At 39.5% G+C, this 20,746-nt stretch overlaps 2 protein-coding genes across 2 annotated transcripts; both read left to right on the top strand.

Annotated features, from left to right (window-relative positions):
- The first annotated feature begins 551 nt into the window (after window positions 1-551).
- LOC104447181 (UDP-glycosyltransferase 13) lies at window positions 552-1,892 on the top strand. Its single transcript, XM_010060947.1, has one exon. The coding sequence runs from the start codon at window positions 552-554 to the stop codon at window positions 1,890-1,892; it is 1,341 nt and encodes a 446-aa protein (XP_010059249.1).
- A 3,070-nt stretch (window positions 1,893-4,962) lies between these two features.
- On the top strand, window positions 4,963-6,012 carry LOC104447180 (UDP-glycosyltransferase 13). The gene has a single exon (XM_010060946.2). The coding sequence runs from the start codon at window positions 4,963-4,965 to the stop codon at window positions 6,010-6,012; it is 1,050 nt and encodes a 349-aa protein (XP_010059248.1).
- Window positions 6,013-20,746: the final 14,734 nt, after the last annotated feature.

Genomic DNA, 20,746 nt, shown 5'->3' with positions numbered 1-20,746 from the left:
TTAGTTTGGGTTCAATTTGTTACATATATATATATATATATATATATATATATTATTTTAGGATTTCTGGTTGTTACAAAATTAATTTTGGGTAAATTTGTCACATATGTATCAATTTATGGTTTTTTTTTTGTGATATTGATCATTTTTTTTTTAATGTTGGTATTTTTTTTTAATAGCCCAAAGTCAACTTCTTTCCAAATGCAAAGTGCGTATTTTTTTTTTTCTATTGAAAAAATACATGAGTTTTGAACCATAAGGTAGCGAGTCTGTCGGCCAAAAAGAGCGAAGGATAGCATCGGAGTTGCTCATTCGATTCCCTCCAACTGCCCACCTACCATTCCACCAAACCCCCTCGCACTCATCCTTCGTGTTCCTGACAATTTGCTTATATAATAGACACAAACAAACGGAAGAGAAAGTACAGTCTCCGGCGTCTGCAACACAGCAGTCTCTAAATTGACCATCTATACTCTTCCTCATCCAAGAAGGCCAATTCAGCAATGAGCACAACAAAACCTCCTCATATAGCTCTTCTCCCTAGTGCCGGAATGGGCCACTTGATGCCATACTTCCGGCTCGCCGTGATGCTGGCCAAGCGAAACTGTGTGGTCACGCTCGTCACTGCTCAACCCACTGTGTCCGCCGCTGAGTCGGACCACATATCCTCGTTCCTTCACCATAATCCCGAAATTAATCACCTCGAACTCCAGCTCACTCCTAGCTCCCAGCAAGCCGATTCCGCCCCTGTCGACCCTTTCTTTCTCCAATTCGATCTCATCAGTCAGTCGATCCATCTCCTCGGTCCTCTGTTATCTTCATCGTCCCTGCCTCTTTCCGCTATGTTTGTGGACTTCGTTCTACTTGCCAAGACTGCTCCAATTGCCAAGGACCTCCACATCCCTATGTATGCCGTTTCCACCACCTCGGTCCAGTTCTTATCTCTCATGGCGTATGCTCCGGTTCTTGCATCGAACCTGACCGAGTTCAACACTGCTTCCACCGAAATCAAGATTCCGGGATTGCCGCCGATGGCCATGTCGAGCATCCCACCAGCACTCCTCGATCCTAGCCATATTTTTGCTTCAATAATCGTTGCGAATGCTCAAGCACTACCGGGGGCAGAAGGAATCTTGATGAACACCTTCGAATGGTTCCACGAATCCATGCTCAGTGCGCTCAACAAAGACAGGGTGATGGCAAGCTTACCGCCAATTCTTCCCATAGGGCCATTAGAACCGTATCACATTCCGCGAGATGGGGACCACTTCTACCGGTCATGGCTAGAAAATCAACCATCTGAATCCGTAGTGTACATAAGCTTCGGAAACAGAACGGCAATGTCCCAGGATCAGGTGCGAGAGTTGGAAAAGGGGTTGGAGAAGGTCGGGTGGAGATTCTGCTGGAACCTGAAAACCACCAAAGTAGACAAGGACGACCACGATGACGTGGAAGACATCCTTAGCGATATCTTCTTAAAGAGAACCAAGAACAAGGGATTGATCATAAGAGGGTGGGCGGACCAGCAGGAGATTTTGGCGCATCCCGCCATCGGAGGGTTTGTGAGCCACTGTGGGTGGAACTCGATGATGGAAGCAGCCTGGCAGGGTGTGCCGGTGCTCGCATGGCCGCAACATGGCGACCAGAAGGTGAATGCGAAGGCCGTGGAGGAGGCGGGACTAGGGCTGTGGGAGAGGGACTGGGATTGGGGTCTTGATAGGATTGTGAAAGGGGAAGAGATCGAGAGGAAGATTGTGGAGTTGATGACAGATGAGAAGCTGAGAGAGGGAGCCAGGAAGGTGAGAGAAGAGTCCAGGAAGGCTGTTGAGAGTGGTGGGAGCTCTGACAGGGTGCTTAATAATGTAATTAACTCGGTAGTTGTCCCATTTTAATAAGAATTATCCCCTGTAATCCTGAGAAAATATCGCACCGATCTGCAATATGGGAGTGATGCTCAGGCAATTAAAATAAAATGAAGATAAAGTTGTGTTTTCTTCCTTTCTTCTTTTTTCTGTTTCAATTGTGTTGGTCATCACTATTTTTCCGGGATCATGTCATTGCGGGCTTTTCAAACCGGTCTTCCGGCTAATTTGGCTTGGAAAGACTCTTTGATGATGGAAAGATTATTGCTTAAAGTGGTAGATGGGCTTGTGAAAGAGAGAGCAAACAACATGCATACAGCACCTAGAAAAGGATACAAAAATGCCAAAAGTTTCATATGTACTTATTTTGGTGTAAAAAGTTTTTATTAAATTAGTTAAGTACCAAAATAGGATAAAAAATGATAATTTAAGTGTCACGACAAATTCTAGCCAAAAATATTACGTGACTTTTATAATAAATTGTTTGATTTGACATGACTTTTTTGTATTAAAAGTGAGTTCAACGTGGACTTCTGAGGTGGCTGGCTTATCTAAACAATGTCGCATGAAGCCCATCTCAGGCAACCACCGTTTGATGGTTACCTGGGAGTCGTGACCACTAGGTAAAAATGGCTGGAGGTTAGTGACCATTGAGCGGTGGTTGATAGTGACGCCATGCTGGAAGTTCATATTTTCAAAATCAACAAAAAATTACAACATTTATATTCAAAGTTCTTCCTGCCCTTTTGAATATTTGCCAAAATTTTCCTAAGTAGGCTAGGCCAAACTCAACTTCTTTCCTACATGCACAGTGGGTGACTTTTGCAACTCTAAATAAAAGAGAAAATATTGGGTGGTCCCGGACCACCAGCATGATCTCCAACCACTCATCAAGCGCCATGTGGATGTGTGGGGCCGCTAGAGCAGAGGGAATTCTTCTCCCCAGAACAATTTTTTTTCTTTCCCCAATCAATAGATCTGCACTGCACACACTTGCTTGAACGCATTTATTTCACGCTCTCTTATATCCTCTCCATCCATCTCTGAAGAAGAAAAGGGACGTCCTTCTCTCTGGAGCAAAGGAGTTCTCTCTCCCACCTTCATTCAAATTTTGGATCTCCCTCCGATCCTCTGCTCTGGCATTCGTTACTGCTCAGGGGCTCTTCGTTGCTTCTGCACTCTTTCGACAGCGGATATTTGTTTTGACAAATCTAAGTTGTTTCAACATTGAAGAGGCTATCGAGAAGTCGAGGACGGTGACATAACAAATGTCATGGGGTGGCTGCTAGTGCTACCGGCAAAGGAGGGTGAGGACCGTGAAGACGAAGGTCGTGGCGAAGGAGAGGACAAAGTTGGTTTTGCTGTTGAGCATGCGGAATAGAGTTTTGTTTTTTATATTTTGGCGAAAAGGGATTGCTTTGTTGAGTTGTTGAGTTTTGTTGAAAAGGTTTTGCTTTTGTTTTATTTCTGGTGTGGAGCTGGAACCACGTTCCTTATTTTTTCTTCCTTGATTTTTACTTTGTACAATTTGAATAAGATTTCAGTTTTGCAAGTATATTTCTGACATGGAATTGTTCTTCATTTCATGTTTTGTTGTATACTTGAGTTTTTATGGGCAAGATTCGTTTGAAATGTAATAAGGGAAAGCAAAATGTGATATGGCTTTCTCCAATATCGGGGAGAGCTTATATTAATGCATTATAATTTATCATTGTTAAATCGTCAAAACTCAACGAGCATTCACAACATCACCCAACTTAGTATGCATATTTACCAGGGTGTGAGAACCAAAACATCGTCACCCATCTCCAAGCAAGTACAAACCCACAAACTGATTTGCTTGGATCTAAATTCCCAACTCCCTCACAGGCTTGATCACGGGAGTAGGCCGCCTAAGGCCATATTTACACGTCTCGAAGAATAAAATAAAAACATCACATACCCACCAACTCACAACATCTCTCTGGGGACACCATAAAAACCATTCTTGCTTCTTTAACCTTCCCAAACTTCATCAGAAAGAAAACGTGAAAAATGCAAGGGCCTCATCCGAGTGAGACGAAGGATTTGGATGGACTTGATTCCAATAATGTCCTTTGAGAACTTTCTCAAAAGAGATAAAACATGACTTATGAGAGATCTGGGAATGAAAGAGAACGGGATAAGAACGTAGAAAGCAAGAAAATTCTGGAGGGTTTTTCTAAGTGAGATGAAGGATTGGAACGCTCAAGTAGCAACGAACGCTAGAGCAGAGGGTCGGAGGAGCAAAATCTAAGAGTGACGGGGAGATCCAAAATTCGAATGACGAAGCAGGAGAGAGAAGGACGTCCCTTTTCTTCTTTAGAGATGGAAGCAGAGAGGATATGAGAGAGAGAGAGAATCTGCAGGTCTAGCAGGTTAGCAATAGGGGAAAGAAAAAATTATTGTTTTGGGTGAGAAGAATTTCCTCTACTCTTCTCTAGCGCCCCCCCCCACACATCCACATGGCGCTTGATGAGTGGTCGGAGACCATGCTGACTTTGTGGTCCGGGACCACCCAATATTTTCTCGAATGAATAATCCCTTTGGACCGGTAGAGGTACAGAATAGGTCGGCTGAAAAATTAGGCGATTCACTCCATCAACCCACGTGGACTTACCCTTTGTGTTCTTGGCGGTTGCTTTTAGAAGGGACATAAACAGATGCAAGAGAAGTGCAGTCTCCATCGTCTGCAACACAGCGGTCTCCACTCTCTTGATCATCCGAGAAGGCCAATTAAGCAATGAGCACGACACAATCTCCTCATATAGCTCTTTTCCCCAGTGCCGGAATGGGCCACTTGATGCCGCTCCTCCGGCTTGCCGCGATGCTGGCCAAGCGAAACTGCATTGTCACGGTCATCACCGCTCACCCCACCGTGTCCACCGCCGAATCAGACCACATAGCCTCGTTCCTTCGCCACAATCCTGAAATTAATCATCTCAAACTCCACCTCACTCGTGGCTTTCAGATCCCCGATTCTGCAGATGCAGACCCTTTCTTTCTCCAGTTCCATCTCATCAATTAGTCAATCCATCTCCTCCATCCTCTGTTATCGTCATCATCTCCACCTTTTTCAGCTATGTTTGTGGACATGTTTCTAGTAGCCAAGACTGTTCCAATTGCCAAGGATCTCCACCTCCCTATTTATGTTGTTTCCACTTCCTCAGTCGAGTTCGTCTCTCTCATGGCGTACTTTCCAGTTATCCAACTGAAATCGACCGAGTTCAACAATGCTTCCACTGAAATCAAGATTCCGGGATTGCCACCGATGGCCGTGTCAAGCCTCCCACCAGCACTCCTCGATCCCAGCCATCTTTTTACTTCGATCATCATTATGAACTCTCAGGCTCTATCTGAGGCCGAAGGAATCTTGATGAATACCTTCGAGTGGTTCCAGGCATCGACACTCGGCACTCTCAACAAAGAGAGGGCGGTGGCAAGCTTACCGCCAATTCTGCCCGTCGGGCCACTAGAACCATATCACATTCCGCCAGACGGGGACCATCACTACCGGTCATGGCTAGAGAACCAGCCCTCCGAATCCGTAGTGTACATAAGCTTCGGGAGCAGAACGGCAATGTCCTGGGATCAGGTGCGGGAGCTGGAAAAGGGGTTGGAGAAGGCCGGGTGGAGATTCTGCTGGAACCTGAAGACCAGCAAAGTAGACAAGGACGACCACGAGGGCGAGAAAGACATCCTGAGCGATTTCTTTGTGGAGAGAACCAAAAACAAGGGAGTGATCATAAGAGGGTGGGCAGACCAGCAGGAGATTCTGGCGCATCCAGCCATCGGAGGGTTTGTGAGCCACTGCGGGTGGAACTCGGTGACGGAGGCAGCCTGGCAGGGTGTGCCGGTGCTCGCATGGCCACAACACGGAGACCAGAGGCTGAATGCGAAGGTCGTGGAGGATGCGGGATTTGGGCTGTGGGAGAGGGACTGGGATTGGGGTGTTGATGGGATTGTGAAAGGGGAAGAGATTGAGAGGAAGATTGTGGAGCTGATGACAGATGAGAAGCTGAGAGAGGGAGCCAAGAAGGTGAGAGAAGAGGCCCGGAAGGCTGTTGAGAGTGGTGGGAGCTCTGATAGGGTGATTAGGGATGTAATTAACTCGTTATCTCTTCCATTTTGATACAAATTATCCCCTGTTATCTTAAGAAGCTATTGCACCGAGTGTTGGCTCACAATCTGCAATATGGAAGAGATTGTCAAGCAATTGAAGAATAAGAAAATAAAAGGAGTTGGCGAATTGAAAACGATCGTGACCAGATTTAAGGAATCAAAGATCAATTAGCACATATTCAGCAAATCAAACGCGGGTAGTGCCCGACATGAGATAGATTCAATGGCCAATCGAGCATGGTCTCATTGGCCTTGCCTAGAATCATGGCATGTCCTCCTAGTACTTTAGAATCGTATTATGCTTGCCAACTTGTGGATGGTATGCAATGCAAATAATTGTCTGGAATTCAATCAAATTACGCTCCCTTCAGAGCCGTACCATACTTTCCAGCCACTTCGTAGGTACATTTTACACAAGAAATATTCAAAAGGAAGGTCACTGTATGTTTGGATAAATATTGTAAGAGCCTTTCCATTTCCATCTATCGAACGGTTTCATCTATCATGTTATATGAATATGACAAAAACATATATTATACATATCCACTATAAAGAAAATGCGGCATCATACATCATTGATTTGATTGCTCGGGTCAATTGCTAGGCTACTTATATACTTTAACATTTTAGGCAAAATTGAGATGAAGATGTCACACCCAAGGAATGACACGTTCCCGCATATAAATCAGCCAGAATAGTTTTAGCAACCCATTCTACCGATAATAGGACCGAAGTGAATTTCGGATTTCGGGTAATGCCATGGTTTGGTATTCTCATCCATAAAAAATTTGGGCTGTTCTTATTAATTTGCCTAAGGGGTGACCCCAACCCCATTAAGTCACAAAAATGTGGAAAGAGAACTCTATAAGTACATAACTTTTATACAGTATTCACTTTAATACCAAAACTTTTTGAATGATCATTTGAGTGGCATATCCATGAAAAATCAGTTACTCAGGTGCCTCCAATGACATATTCCAACAAAGAGTATCCACATGTGGCTTTTTTAATGAAATTTTCAAAAATCCGACATGGCTCTTCAAAATAATTGAAATTCAACGTGGATAAAAGACAAGATGATGTAGAATTTCTAACTTAAGGGTATGTTTGGTAACATTTATGTTTAAAAATTATTTATGAGAACAAAAATAGAAAAAGTATTTACGCTTCAAGAAACAATTTTTGAACAAAAAACACGTTTGGTAAATCTGTTCCAGAAATATAAAAAGAATATAAACACATTTGGTAAATTTGTATAATTTTTTTATTTCTTTTAATTTTTTAATTTTTTAATTTTAATTTTTTCTATTTTCTTTCTTATCTTTCTTATTTTCTTATTTATTTTTCCTTATTTTCTTTTTTTCTTCTTTTGGCCGGTGGCGGCCTCGGCCATGGTCGGTGACCGGCCGACGAGGGTCGGCGGCCTCGTCCGGCCATGGTGAGGCTCGGCCCCGCCGAGGCCGAGCCTTGCCGTAGCTAGGAGAGGCTCGGTCTTGCCTTGGCTGGGCGAGCTTGAGCTCGCCCGGCCCGGCGCGAGGTCGGCCTCACCGGGGGCGGGCGACGCTCCGGCGAGGTCGCCGGCCCTCAATGGCCGGTCGCCAGCCATGGCCTAGGCCGGCGACCGGCCAAAGAAAAAAAAAAGAAAAAAAGAGAAGAAAATGGAAGAGAGAGAAAAAGTGTTCCTAAATTTTGTTCTATATTTTGTTTCTTGTTTCTGTTCCAAATGTGTTTCTGAGAACAAAAAAAATAGATTTGGAACAAAAATGCAAACAAACGCGTTTTTTTTCTTTTTGTTCCCAGGAAAAAAAAAAAAAAAACTATTTTTAAATAGAAAAAAGAAGTGAAAACAAACAGGACCTAAATCAACTTCATCTGATGAAAAACGGTAGAGTCAACCAACCCAGGGGACAAGAATCGATTAGCTCCGTATCTTGGGCCATTGCCATAGCAGCTTGCCCTCTTGGTCGCTGCTCCCTTGTCGTTGCAAGCTCGGCATCGAGCCACCAGGTAAAGCCATCGAGCTTTACCCTCTATCCTCGTGCACTGCACATTGGATCTGAGCCCAAAATGTCGGATTGAACGTCGCCAAGCCCAGATCCGACTTTGTCGGTCATTGGCAACCTTAGATCCATGATCAGTGATGCCATCTGCCGCGGTCGCAAGTAGTCGTGAACTCCGAGGAGAGAGACAAGGAGACAAGTCGTGGCTGGCTTATGGGCGACGCCTAAGGGCAACTGCACGAAGACGCGAGTTGACGACAATGCCAGCACTATAGGGCCTGGGATAGAGGCCGACGGTGACCTGAAGACGAAGGAGATAGAGAAGGAATTAGGGATTAAGGTTGGAAAAACAAAACGAATTCAATAAATTTATCCCCCAATTCGTCAATTTAGGACAAACAAATGTGTGACTTCGTAATTTAGCCCTTAAAAATTATTCTTCATTTTATCTTTCTTCTTCACTAACCTTTGAGCCCAGGTCTTCATTGCCTTCCTCATCTTTCATCAACACCCCAGCCTAAATCTTTGGCGGGTTTAGCTATTAGAGGAGGATATCTTGCCTCTCTTACCATTTGTAAGGGGCCAACAATACAACCTAGAAGGATGAATAGATTGTTTAAGAACTATTAAAAAAAAAAATGCAGAATATACCAAATTCAAACATCAGCATAAACATATTGTAGAAATTAGGTGTGCTTAATTTTATTTAACATATGGTGATGATAATGAACAATTGATGTTAACAGTGAAGGGAGTAGATATTGCAAGCAAATATATAGTAATTCAACTTTATCCTAAGTTTATCAATACTAATACAACAAGGATAGAATCTATTACTAGTCTTCAAGGCAAGTTACAATAAGCAAAATCGCATTTTCAATTGATCACATTATTAGGACTCACATACTACCAATCTTGTACTCTTGCTTTTGTAACTGATTACAAACATTGACATTAGGAAATACACTTTAATATTGACAAAAACATGTTGGAGAAAACTCCTTTACCATTTTGAAATTGACAAAACATTTCCTCGGTCTAGTCTAAAGATTCCAAGACTTAAAGTTTGAAGACCGATATATTTTAGGATCAAAGTCTACTTACGCTGATAGATTCTAGACTGAATGACACTAAAGAATGAAGATTTATTCAGATGCAAGATTATCTTCAATGATTCGATTCGTATGGTTTATGGATGACCTTATGGCTGATTGTAGCACTAATATAATTGATTATCCTTATTGGAATCAATTTAAATAATCAAATATTTTGGGAGGCAAACAAACTTGGAAGGTTCTACTTGTGGAAATCAAAATCCTAATTGTATGGGCGAACAAGATTGACGGGCTTTTATCACATTCTTAAAATAACTCGAATCTCCTTGATTGATTTTATGTAACGGGTATATTGGAAGAATTCCTTTGGAAAGTGTCAACAGTTGTGAAGGTATGAATGAATATTTAAGGCAGACTCTCTAGTTGTTCGATAGAGTGCATGAAAGAAAAATTTCAAAGTTTGAAGCTTTCTAGTTCTTTGCTATTTCATTTGCTGAAGCTCAAATTGTACTCAAGAGAGAGAGAGAGAGCAAACATTTGTGAGACTTCGGAAGAGTGTAGAAGAGCTTCCGCACAGTGAAGTCGAGATCGTATGACTATAAAATCTCTTTTGATTCATAGTGAAATTCAGCTAGTAGGCTGTCAGCGTTGAAGAGTGGATGTAGGCTTAATCTAAGCCGAACCAGTATAAATCTTGTGTTTTATTCTCTTCCTTAAACTCCTTTACTTATTCATAATTTTATTTAATTGTTAGTGATTCAAGAATCATCTAAGTTCATTGACTTTCAGACTTTGTTTTAAAATAAAGTATTTTACAAACGTTCTTGCAAAAATTTCTTTTAACACCTATTCACCCCCTCTAGGTGTTTGTACTAACCATTTCAAAACAAAGCAAGGGAGAAGACTCAAAGTTGTCACGTCCTTCCCAAAGGGGAACCATCCAAGGAAAAGCTAATGGATTATAGCCCAAAAATTTAGCATGGACTCTCCCAATCCCTACCAATCACAACTAGCTACACAAATTAATCAATTTAACATACAAATGAATTAATTCGAGAGTCGTCACTAATAAATTTTTGGTGGTTCAATTAAAAACCCAAGTAAGGTATAGAAGAGTACTTTACTTCCATGAATTAGAGTGTAAATTAATTCGGGGATTTGATTACGCTAGATTACTCTAACGACATTTCGATATCTTTTCTTTCTCTCTCTCTCTCTCTCTCTCTCTCTTTTCAAATGTTTGTCAAGCATCTTGGATTGATTTTAACATAATCCACTAACATGCAAAGAATGATCATGTAGGTTCGCAATCAATGAATATAACACTCAACAATGAAAGCGAATAAATAAATAAATTGCTAAAATAAAGAATGAATTTACTCACCTTGAAGCAAAGCAATCTACAACAATGCTAATAAATTACTAAACATGGTTTCTAATTATCATACAATTATAATTATTTCTCTTTTGATTTTTCATTTTAATGAAGACTGGTTATATGTTATTCTAACCTAGGCTGAATATACATGATGTATTATTCTAATGACATATGAAGGTGACCTAATTCTAACATAGCTTATAATTCTAATTAAATGACCTAAACATGCATGGCATTGACGACATATTATGACATGCACATGATATATATATATATATATATATATATATATATATATTCTATTAAATTTCGTAACTAAAATGATGAAAAATTAACTATCTTAAGACATACATTGTCCAATTTCAATTAAGAAATAATATATCAAATCCTATTTTTATTAGATAATTATCTTAACTCCATAGATATTATCCTAGTAAGCAGTCTATTCTAGAAATAAATCTAATATGCAATGTTATTTTAAAAATCTGACCTAATATAGCTCGTGATATTTTTTTTAATTATTTAGATAAGGAAATTAAATGAACAAGATAAGCACCCAATCAAACAAGATATGCACAATATCACAAAAGATAAACATAAAATCACCAAAGATATCCAATCAACTCAAATTTGGAAGCAAATAAAATCGAACCTAAGCTTAGGCCTCAAAGATCGAGTTATCAAAATTTCCCCATAATTCATAATCCTATCTCAAGCTTTAGAGATTGAATTATGATTATATGTATGTTGTTAATTAGGAATTTAACCTGATTTAGGATACACCTTTCGCTCATAATATGCACATTAAATCACGATAAGCACAAATTAGATAAACAAATATTCAATTGAATTGGACAGGATCTTTTTACCTAATCCGAAGACTTGACTTCCAAATTCAAGCCTATGGATGGTAGCTCAAGGCGGCAGTGCACAAAGGTGGAGGTAACCCGGTGGAACTCGTGGCCAGGGCTGGAGTGGTTCTCAGCTTGATGGGCTATAGTGGTTGTAACAACAGGTGATGCCACATGGTTGTGTCCTGCTATTTGTCACGGGAGGAGCCAGCCAAGGTTGATGCTGCTTAGTCCATCGAAATTTAAACACTTAGGCTGCGTTTAGAAGTCAAGATAAAATTCAGAATAAGATATGGTTTTTCCTATCTTACGTTTGGTGCCATCTCATGATAAGATAAAGTTTGATATAAAATGAATATAAGATGTATAAAATTATCCTATTTGGAAGGTAGGATAAAAGTGGATAGGATTTATAGTATTTATAATAGGAATTTTTTTGGAACAACAAACTTATTAAATTAGCACAATTGAAATTATATTTCAATATGCACATAAATAAAAGTATATTTAAATATAAATAATATTTGAATTCTAATACAAGAAATTCAAAATAACAAAAATAATAATTTTTTTATTTTAATCTCATTTTTATTTATCAATTCAACTTTAATTCTATCTTATAATATACATTCAATCTATAAATATAAGTATAAAGTTATATTTATTAAATATTTTAGGTATATTAATATAGTTTACTATTACATAAAATTTTATTAGAGAATGATGGAAGAAGAAAAAAAATAAAGAAAATAATTTAAAAAGAGAGGAAAAAGAATAAAAAATAAAAATAAATTAGGAAATACTGTCGGGAGAGATTTTCGTCATCTCCATTTGTGAACTTTTAGGTTCATTTATACTGATATATTGTTTGTATCAATGATATATAAGATATAATATAAATATATCAAATTGTATTATTGTAATTCATCTAATAGTAGATAGGATATAGCAAAATCTTAGGATTTTATATTCTATCATATCCGATCATATCCTATTTGGAAATCCATACAACTCCTCAGAAAATAGAGACCTTCTCTGAGCAGGGAGTGCCGCAGTTCTGAGCAGGAGTAGATCGCGGTGGCAGGTAGATCAGGACAGCAGCTTAGCATCAGGAGGTCAACAGTTGCGTTGTCAAAGCAGGTGCAACGTTGCCAGAGCAGGGGATTAGCATCGTAGTCGTTGTGGGGGCAGCAGCTTGGTCGTCAAGAAGCAGTGATGCAGGCGTTGGCAAGGCTGGAAGTGTGGCCAGTGGAGCAAGGAAACGCATATCGTCGCTGGTTCATTTTCTAGATTTACGGTGGTGCCGCAGGAATTGTTCATGGCCGGGGTAGCACAGCTTGGTCGTCGAATGCAAGGCACTCAATGGGCTTGGCCAAATTTGCTTCTCTCTTGGGCTTACAATCAATTCATTCAAGTTCACAACTTTAATCCACTGCTCGTCCAATGTTAATGCAATTTACAAACTTATTTATTAATGAAACATGTCGTGGCATCCCAAAAATTCAAGACAAGCTCTAAGGTGTACTAAAGCCCATAATTAGGTAATGAAATTACCTATGGTTTATGCTTTAGCCATTAGTTTTCTCTTAGGACTAAGTAATATATGCTTGTGTTCATGATTCTTTTTATTTATTTGTTAATGAGAATAATCTATTCTTGGCTATGCACCTCATAGACTAAATTCCTATAAATAAAATGTTACAAGATTTTGGCCATATGGAATTTAAAACTTAAAATCTATAAAAGAAAGAATAAAAGGTGAAATTTGATTTTTTTTATTTAGGTTTGGGCCTTAGGCCCAAGAGTGGATTTTGATGGGCCAAGATGGCCGGCCCATTGAAGCCCACGAAGGGGCTGTCGTCGGCCACAAGGGAGGCTGGCCCAATTGAGGCCCAAGAGGAGTGGCTGGCCCACTTATTCCAATCCAAGCCCAAGCCCATCTTGCATGCGGCATGCCAAGGGGCCAAAAGAGGCTTGCATGCATTGGCTTGTGGAGAGGCAAGTGATGATTGCAAATGATGGAGATTTGGGGGAACAAAAAGGGGAGAGAGAGAGAGTGGCTGGTTGGGGTTTCTGTCCAAGGCAAAGGGAGAGAGAGAGTTGCGAGAGAGAGAGGGAGTTGCGCGAGAGAGAGTGAGGCCGAGAGAGGAGGAGAAGGAGCCGCTCGCTGTTCGTCCGCCCGTCGCCGCCCGTTCGTCCGCCGTGTGCCGTCATTCTCTTGAGTTTAGAGGCAAGTTGGGATCCACTTCCTACTCTTGCATGTGTGTCTTTCATATGTTTTTGGAGTGGTGTCGAATTTTGGGTGGTTAGGAGTGAGAAACCGGAGCTAGTATGTTTTTGTTTGTTGAGATAGCTTGCTGTTTTCGTGTGAACTGCCTGAACCAGAATCTTGTGAAGGCTTGCATACATGTTTCGAGTTGGATTTCGACTTTCATTCCTTCATGAAATTTGTAGCCAATATCTTAAACTACAACATACTAAAACTTGGTACAAAATGATGGAGATTTATGGGGTCAAACCCTCATCCTACGAAGACACTAGATCTGGAACTGTTTTGCTGACCTTTTGGTAGATTTGTGGTTGCATGTTGATTTTTATCAAGAATATATCTTCTAATTCTTCATGAAACTTGTAGAGAACATCCTAAAGACTAACATACTCAAATTTGAAGTGAAATGAGCAAGTGTAGCCTAGTGAATCGACTTACTCTTGAAGACAGTAAATCTGGAGACGCGGTGCTGGACACCCGAGACTTCATGAACCTATATGGTGACTATTCTTTGGAAATTTGACTTATATCCCTTAATGAAAGTTGTAGGGGACCTCTTGAAGTAAAACATATTCAGATTTCAGAGGAAAAAAAGAAGAATAAGTGGGTGAAAACTCGATTTTTCGGAGATAACTACACTGGACATTTCGGTGCTAGAACCAGAAGCTTCCGACGACTATAGGAAATTATCTAAAACGAATCTAGCCTAGAAGTCCTCATGAAAAATCTACTTTAGTGTCTTAACTATAACCTGGAAAAATTTCATAATTTTCGGAGGTCGTTCGGGTATTCTAATTGAATTATTTCAAAAACTGCACATTCTGTTTCTATCCGAAATTGCATGCTGTATTTGTGTGAATTATATCTTTTGTGTGGAACTCTATTGGGCATGTGTTTCTCATGAAATCATTATCTTATTGTCTTGTCTATCACATGCCTTGATTTCATGATTTTTGAGAATCATATGGATATTTAATTTAAATATTTTCTAAAATGGTACAAGCTGGAATTTAATAAAATTCAAAAAGGCATGATAAATGGACTATTCTAAATTTTACGAATTCCATGAATTTTATTGTTATGAATGATTGTGTCTTGCTGCATGTATGATGATAACTGGAGATGCATGTATGAATCAAAGGATGGAAGTGATTTTGTTTGCCATTACATCATGTGCCAGAGTTGAGACCTAAATTGGTGAACATGAACAATGATAAATGAGGAAACTGTTTGAGGCGGTTGATAATGCCCTGGGAGTATCAGGATGCCCGGGATGGGGGGTGCCGAATGCTCGGAATGTATAGAGATACATGGCCGAATGGCCTCGGGAGTTTCAGATGCCTAGAATGGTTGGGTGCCGGAAGCCTCGGAGGTCTTTGCCCGAGGGGATGCCTCGTGATGCCAGTTGGGATGCGAGATGCCTGGAATGTGGGGGTGCCGGATGCCTGGTGGCCTTAAATGGCTGAATGCCGGAGGTTTTTCTCGCGATGCTAGGATGGGGTGCGAGTGGTAAAGCATGGGATGAAATTGATGATCCCGTGAAAGAGTGATGTGGTGATCGAATTGAAAGTTAAAAGTGGAAATTGAATCATTGCATATATGATATGATGATGATCACCTATGGCATGATGACTTGCATATATGATATGATGATGATCACCTATGGCATGATGACATGCATATATGATATGATGATGATCACCTATGGCATGATGACTCGCATATGTGATATGATGATGATCACCTATGGCATGATGACACGCATATGTGATATGATGATGATCACATATGGCATGATGACTCGCATATATGATATGATGATGATCACCTATGGCATGATGACTCGCATATATGATATGATGATGATCACCTCTGGCATGATGACTTGCATATATGATATGATGATGATCACCTATGGCATGATGACATGTATGTGATATGATTGTGATGATGATGTATGATGGTATATGAATGGCTTCAAGGTAAGTAGGCTTGGATGCATGAATGACATGTATTATGTTGTGATTGTATTATATGATGCATTGAGTGGTTATTGGATCCTTTACCTGCTGAGTGGTTGTACTCACCCCTTCGGGGACCAACATTTCAGATTAGCAGGATGCCGCTCCCTACTGTCACGCGGGGCGTATTTTACGGCCTTCCTTCAGATGTAGAGGTCGAGTGTGTGGAGATCGACTGTCCCACCATTCCTGAACTGACTTTTATTCGAGCGCGCGCTTTAGTGATGTACGACATGGGCCTGGCTAGGGTCCTGTCATTTGGGAGTTTATATCCGTCCATGTTCGTCAAGACGGAGTGATGCGTGGGATGTTGCCGCTGCCACCGCCTGATGCACCAGGATGGGTGTGAGGGCCCGTGCGTGAGAAGTAGGAGCTGCAACTTTTTGGGATGTTAGCCGACACTAGTTGATGGGAGATCTTGCACAATAGACATAGTGGGTCAAGTGTTTCTTTTTGGGGTTGTGGCCAAGTGTAGTTAAAAATCTTGGCCTTTCTTTTGATGTACCGACCCAAGAAAAATCCATCATGAAAATATGTAAATAAAAGTGTCTGGGCTCTATCTTTTCTTATGATGTTTAGTGGTGTGCAATTGTATCATGGTTGTTGGAGGGAGAGATGGCGAAATTAAATTTTTGCTTCCGCTAATGAGTCGCGCTGGGACCGTTTTCAAAAAAAAAAAATTGGGGTCTATGAACGTCGACGCTTCTTCTAAGAGATGTAATTAGGTGTAGCATTAGGTGCCTGTGGCTCCTTGAAGGAAGTTCGGGGTGTCACACATGTTCCTAATATTATATGCAATTTAAATATTATTTTTTAGGGGCCAAGATCAATCCCTAGACTTCTATGTAATAAATAACTAACTAGATTGCCAAAATTTAGATGTTAACAAAAGTACATGACTTGTTTTGTTCACTTCAACTCAACCTAATTACTTCTCTTTGACTCAATATGTAGCCATTCATGTTCAGTTGACTACTCCCAATTGAAATCCGTAAGGAGCCGTTGGTTCTACCATTGCTAGCAATAGAATGTCACTAGAAATTGTTAGAATGGCTCTCTAACATCAATGACATCTCTGACCATGGTCGTTTCCCAAACAATGTCAATATGCTTTTGTAAGACTTACCCATTAATACCATAACTGCTCTGATCAGTTCTGGTACTCATTTTGAAATTCCAAACCTTGAAAATAATAGATACTAGAACGAGGACTTAACATGTCTTCCACCTTTCTAATATTGGCAATTGCTCACGTGCTCATAATCTATTGCTCTCGATAACGATGCTATTGATCTTTCTTCTAGTCCTTTCAAGTATATTGGCAATTTTGCTCTGCCAAGCTGTTCATCTTCATGGTTCTCCCAAGTTTTATTGAACATCCTTGTTATAGGCTCGTCACCATCACTAGGTCCATCCAATCGTTCACTCGATCTTGATATTTCCAAGTCATCACAAACATCCCCGTTCTTCTTGACTTGTCCACGCTTCATCAAGGTTCTCCCAAATATACACCTTATCTGATGATCCTTTTAGCTTATAGACATCTTAAGCCCAATACCTTGTTCACCTCATATATTGATAGCGATCTCCCGATATCCGTAGAGCACTCCTGACAATAGCACTCAATTGATAAAAAAGAAAAAAGAAAAAAAGTCATAGCACTAAAGTGATCAATGAAAAGTTATAGCACTTTGACTATCGTCCAAATGTTATGACACTACAATTCCTTTTCCATTAGTTCCCTTGGTATGTTCTTCATGGATGATTATTGATATCTTTAATGGTAATCCTCCGCAAATTGAGAAAGTAGGAAAAAAAAAGGATGTCCATTGTAGAAAATAATATAAGTTTGACATGGCTCTTTGCCGGAGAGCCACGTTGGATTTTTTGGCTTTTCAAATCAAAGATGGCATTGATATGATTAAGTTTTTATCAGATGGACACTCAAGTAATCACTTGAAAAGTTTTGACACTAAAGTAGCCATCATACAAAAGTTATGACACTTATAGTATAGTTTTTTCTCTAAAACTATCATTAGTCTTTTGCAAGTTTCGTCTCCTTTATGAACTAAAAAAAAAAGGTTATTCATGTCATTTTGCATAAAAAAAGGTTATTATTACATATAATAATTTTTTCTTCTATTCGCAATACACATCAAGATAATTTACTTATTCACAATTAGTACGACAAGTTTCAAGTAAGTTGCAAGTACCCAACTCTTTTAGTAAGTTGGGTTTGGGAATTCTTAACACAACCCCTAATGGGTTACGCATATAATGGAGATTGGAGAGCCACCATGGTGGGTCCCATCAAATTTGACCCTCTCCCATCGCTTTTTATGTGGACCATATCTCCAAAAGGAATATTTTGACAATAATATGAAGTTTTGCGTGCTGAGTTTTTCCCTTTATGTGGCATAGCATGAGAGGCTCCTCCCTTAGTAGGACAAGTTGTCTTACGCTATATTCCCGGCTGATTAATGATCTGCGACATTTGTACGGACTTGGGCAATCCATGCATGCCAACCTCGGAGATGATAGGTCCAATGGCGAGACTTGGAAATATCAATTAACAAGCCCTTTTCCCACTTCGCAGGAACATTAAAGGTTAAAGAAAAGTTGTGTACATTTTTTTTCTTATAATTCACCTCAATCGACATTAATTTAAATAGTTCACAAATAACTATGAGGTAGCTTTGATATATCTAATCTAACAACCTTCGGAAAAAAATAAAGACAGATCATTTTATAAAAAAATTCCATAAATCATTGATTGGTAGATGGCATCTGAATTTCCCACCTAATCCAGCACATGACTACACGAACCGCCAACAAGATCATTTCATAGGGGATGATACCCATCGGTGCCAAATTCAAAGGATAGTACATCCTTTAAAGCAACTTTTACCAAAAAAATAAAAACTACATAATTCGGACCTATCTCATTTCATCATCATTGATTGAGAGACTCGAAATAATTCATTGAATCGTAGTCGAGGAGGCACCAACACTTTCGAGGAGCTTTCTTGTCGCGTTGGACATTCATGCTCCAATACTTTTTGACACACGATCAACAGGTGTCAGAAAATTCGACATGTGGTCAACTCTTCTGATACACTCAGTTCGAAATTCTGAAGGGTCAAAATGCATACATGTAAAAATATAATATAATAAAAATAATAAAAGGGAAAAAAAAAAAAAAACTAGTTTTCCCCTTTATTAACTCTTACTTCCAAAGACACATGATTCCCTCCTCTCTCGGCGAGCGTCACTCCTCTTGCGGGTGTCACTCAAAATTATTTTTGGTGTAAATTCCTTTTAGGCTCTTTTTTTAATTATTTATTTATCTGTGAATTTGAATCAAACTAATAATAAAAATGATAATTTATCATGTATATATAAAAATATACATTCAATATATAATGTATCCCAATGTGTCGAAATTTTCTATTTTTTGATAAATGACGTATTAGCGTATCAAGCCGTATTGTGTCGTGTATCATGTGTCGTTGTTAACGCTACTTAGGTCGCATATGGCATCTGAGTTCTCACCTAATCTAGCACGCGATAACACAAATCCACCGAAATTTTCTATATTTTGAAAAATGATATGTTGGCATGTCATGCCGTATTATGTCGCGTATCGTGTGCCGATATCAGTGCTACTTAGGTCGTATATGACATCTAAATATGACACCTAAGTTCTCACCTATTCCAGCACGTGATTGCACGAACCCACCTACACTTCTGGCCGAAGAAAACCCAACATTCATCCCTTGTTTCTCTATCGCTTATGAAATAGAAACCACAAACGAATAGTTGACGAATGTATTGTCCGATATCTGCTGACAGCAAATAACCCTTTCATTTACTATTAACCCTATTTTCAGCATCTATTTGGCAATCGTCTATAGTCTCTTCATCATCCAAGAGCGTCATTCTACAATGAATAGACCACAAGCTCCTCACATAGCCCTGTTCTCTTGGTAAGTTCTTTTAAGAACCATCGATGGTTATAGATATCTTTAATTGTAATCCTTTGCAAATTGAAAAAGTAGGAAAAAAAAAAAGATGTCCAACGTGTAAAAAAAATTAAGTCTGACGTAGCCAGTGAGCCACACTAGATTTTTTTGGCTTTTCAAATCAATGATGGCATTGAAGTGATTGATTTTTTACCAAATTGACATTCAAGTGATCGATTTAAAAGTTGACACTAAAGTAATCACTTTATGAAAGTTATAACACTTATAGGGTTATTTTCTCTAAAACTGTCATTGATCTTTTGCAAGTTTTGTTTCCTTTGTAAGCTAAACAAAATAACATCATCTATGTCATTTTACATAAACAAAAACATACATAATTACATATAATCATTTTTTCTTCAATTCGCAATACACATTCGGATAATTTACTCATTCATAATTATTACGAGGAGTTTGCAATAAGTTGCAAGTACCCAACTATTTTAGTAATTTGGGTTTGGGAATTTGTAAGGCAACCCGTAATAGGTTCCGCATGTAATGGAGATTGGAGAGTCATCATGATGGTTCCTATCAAATCTACCCCTATTCCATCGCTTTTAGTGCGGACCATATCTCCAAAGGAATACCTTGACGATGATACGAACTTTTACGTGATGATTTTTCTCTTGATGTGGCACAGCATGAGACGCTTCTTCTCCCTTGGTAGAACAAGTTGTCTTATGCTATATTTCTGGCTGATGTAATGCTCCGAGACATTTGTACGGACTCGTCAATCCATACTTGCCAACCTCGAAGATGATTGCTCCGATGGCGATTCTCGGGAAAAATCAATTAACAAACGCTTTTCCCACTTTACATGGTACATTAAATGTTAAAGAAAGGTTCTGTAGACATTTTTCTTATGATTCACCTCGATCGACATTGATTTAACTAGTTCGCAAAAAATTGGGAGCTGACTTCAATACATCTACTCTAACAACCTTCGTAAAAAAAATAAAGAAAGATCATTTCATAAAAATATTTCATAAATCATTGACCGGCGGATTATCGTCCGAGTTTCCCACCTAATCCAGGACACGACTACACGAACCCGCCTACATTCATTCATTGCTTCTATAAAGCCTCTTTTCAAGATATGCTTGGCCATCATCTATTGTCGCTTCATCATCGAAGAACGTCCTGCAGCA

Source organism: Eucalyptus grandis, chromosome 5 (assembly GCF_016545825.1).
Source record: "Eucalyptus grandis isolate ANBG69807.140 chromosome 5, ASM1654582v1, whole genome shotgun sequence".
In the NCBI taxonomy this organism is placed as follows: domain Eukaryota; kingdom Viridiplantae; phylum Streptophyta; class Magnoliopsida; order Myrtales; family Myrtaceae; genus Eucalyptus; species Eucalyptus grandis.
The sequence above is the reverse complement of the archived record's forward strand: the minus strand, read 5'-3'. Positions and strand labels throughout refer to the sequence as shown.

Bases quoted from the DNA above. Each gene is read 5' to 3' on its own strand.
- LOC104447181 (XM_010060947.1), top strand. From the start codon at position 552: ATGGGCCACTTGATGCCATACTTCCGGCTCGCCGTGATGCTGGCCAAG.
- LOC104447180 (XM_010060946.2), top strand. From the start codon at position 4,963: ATGTTTGTGGACATGTTTCTAGTAGCCAAGACTGTTCCAATTGCCAAG.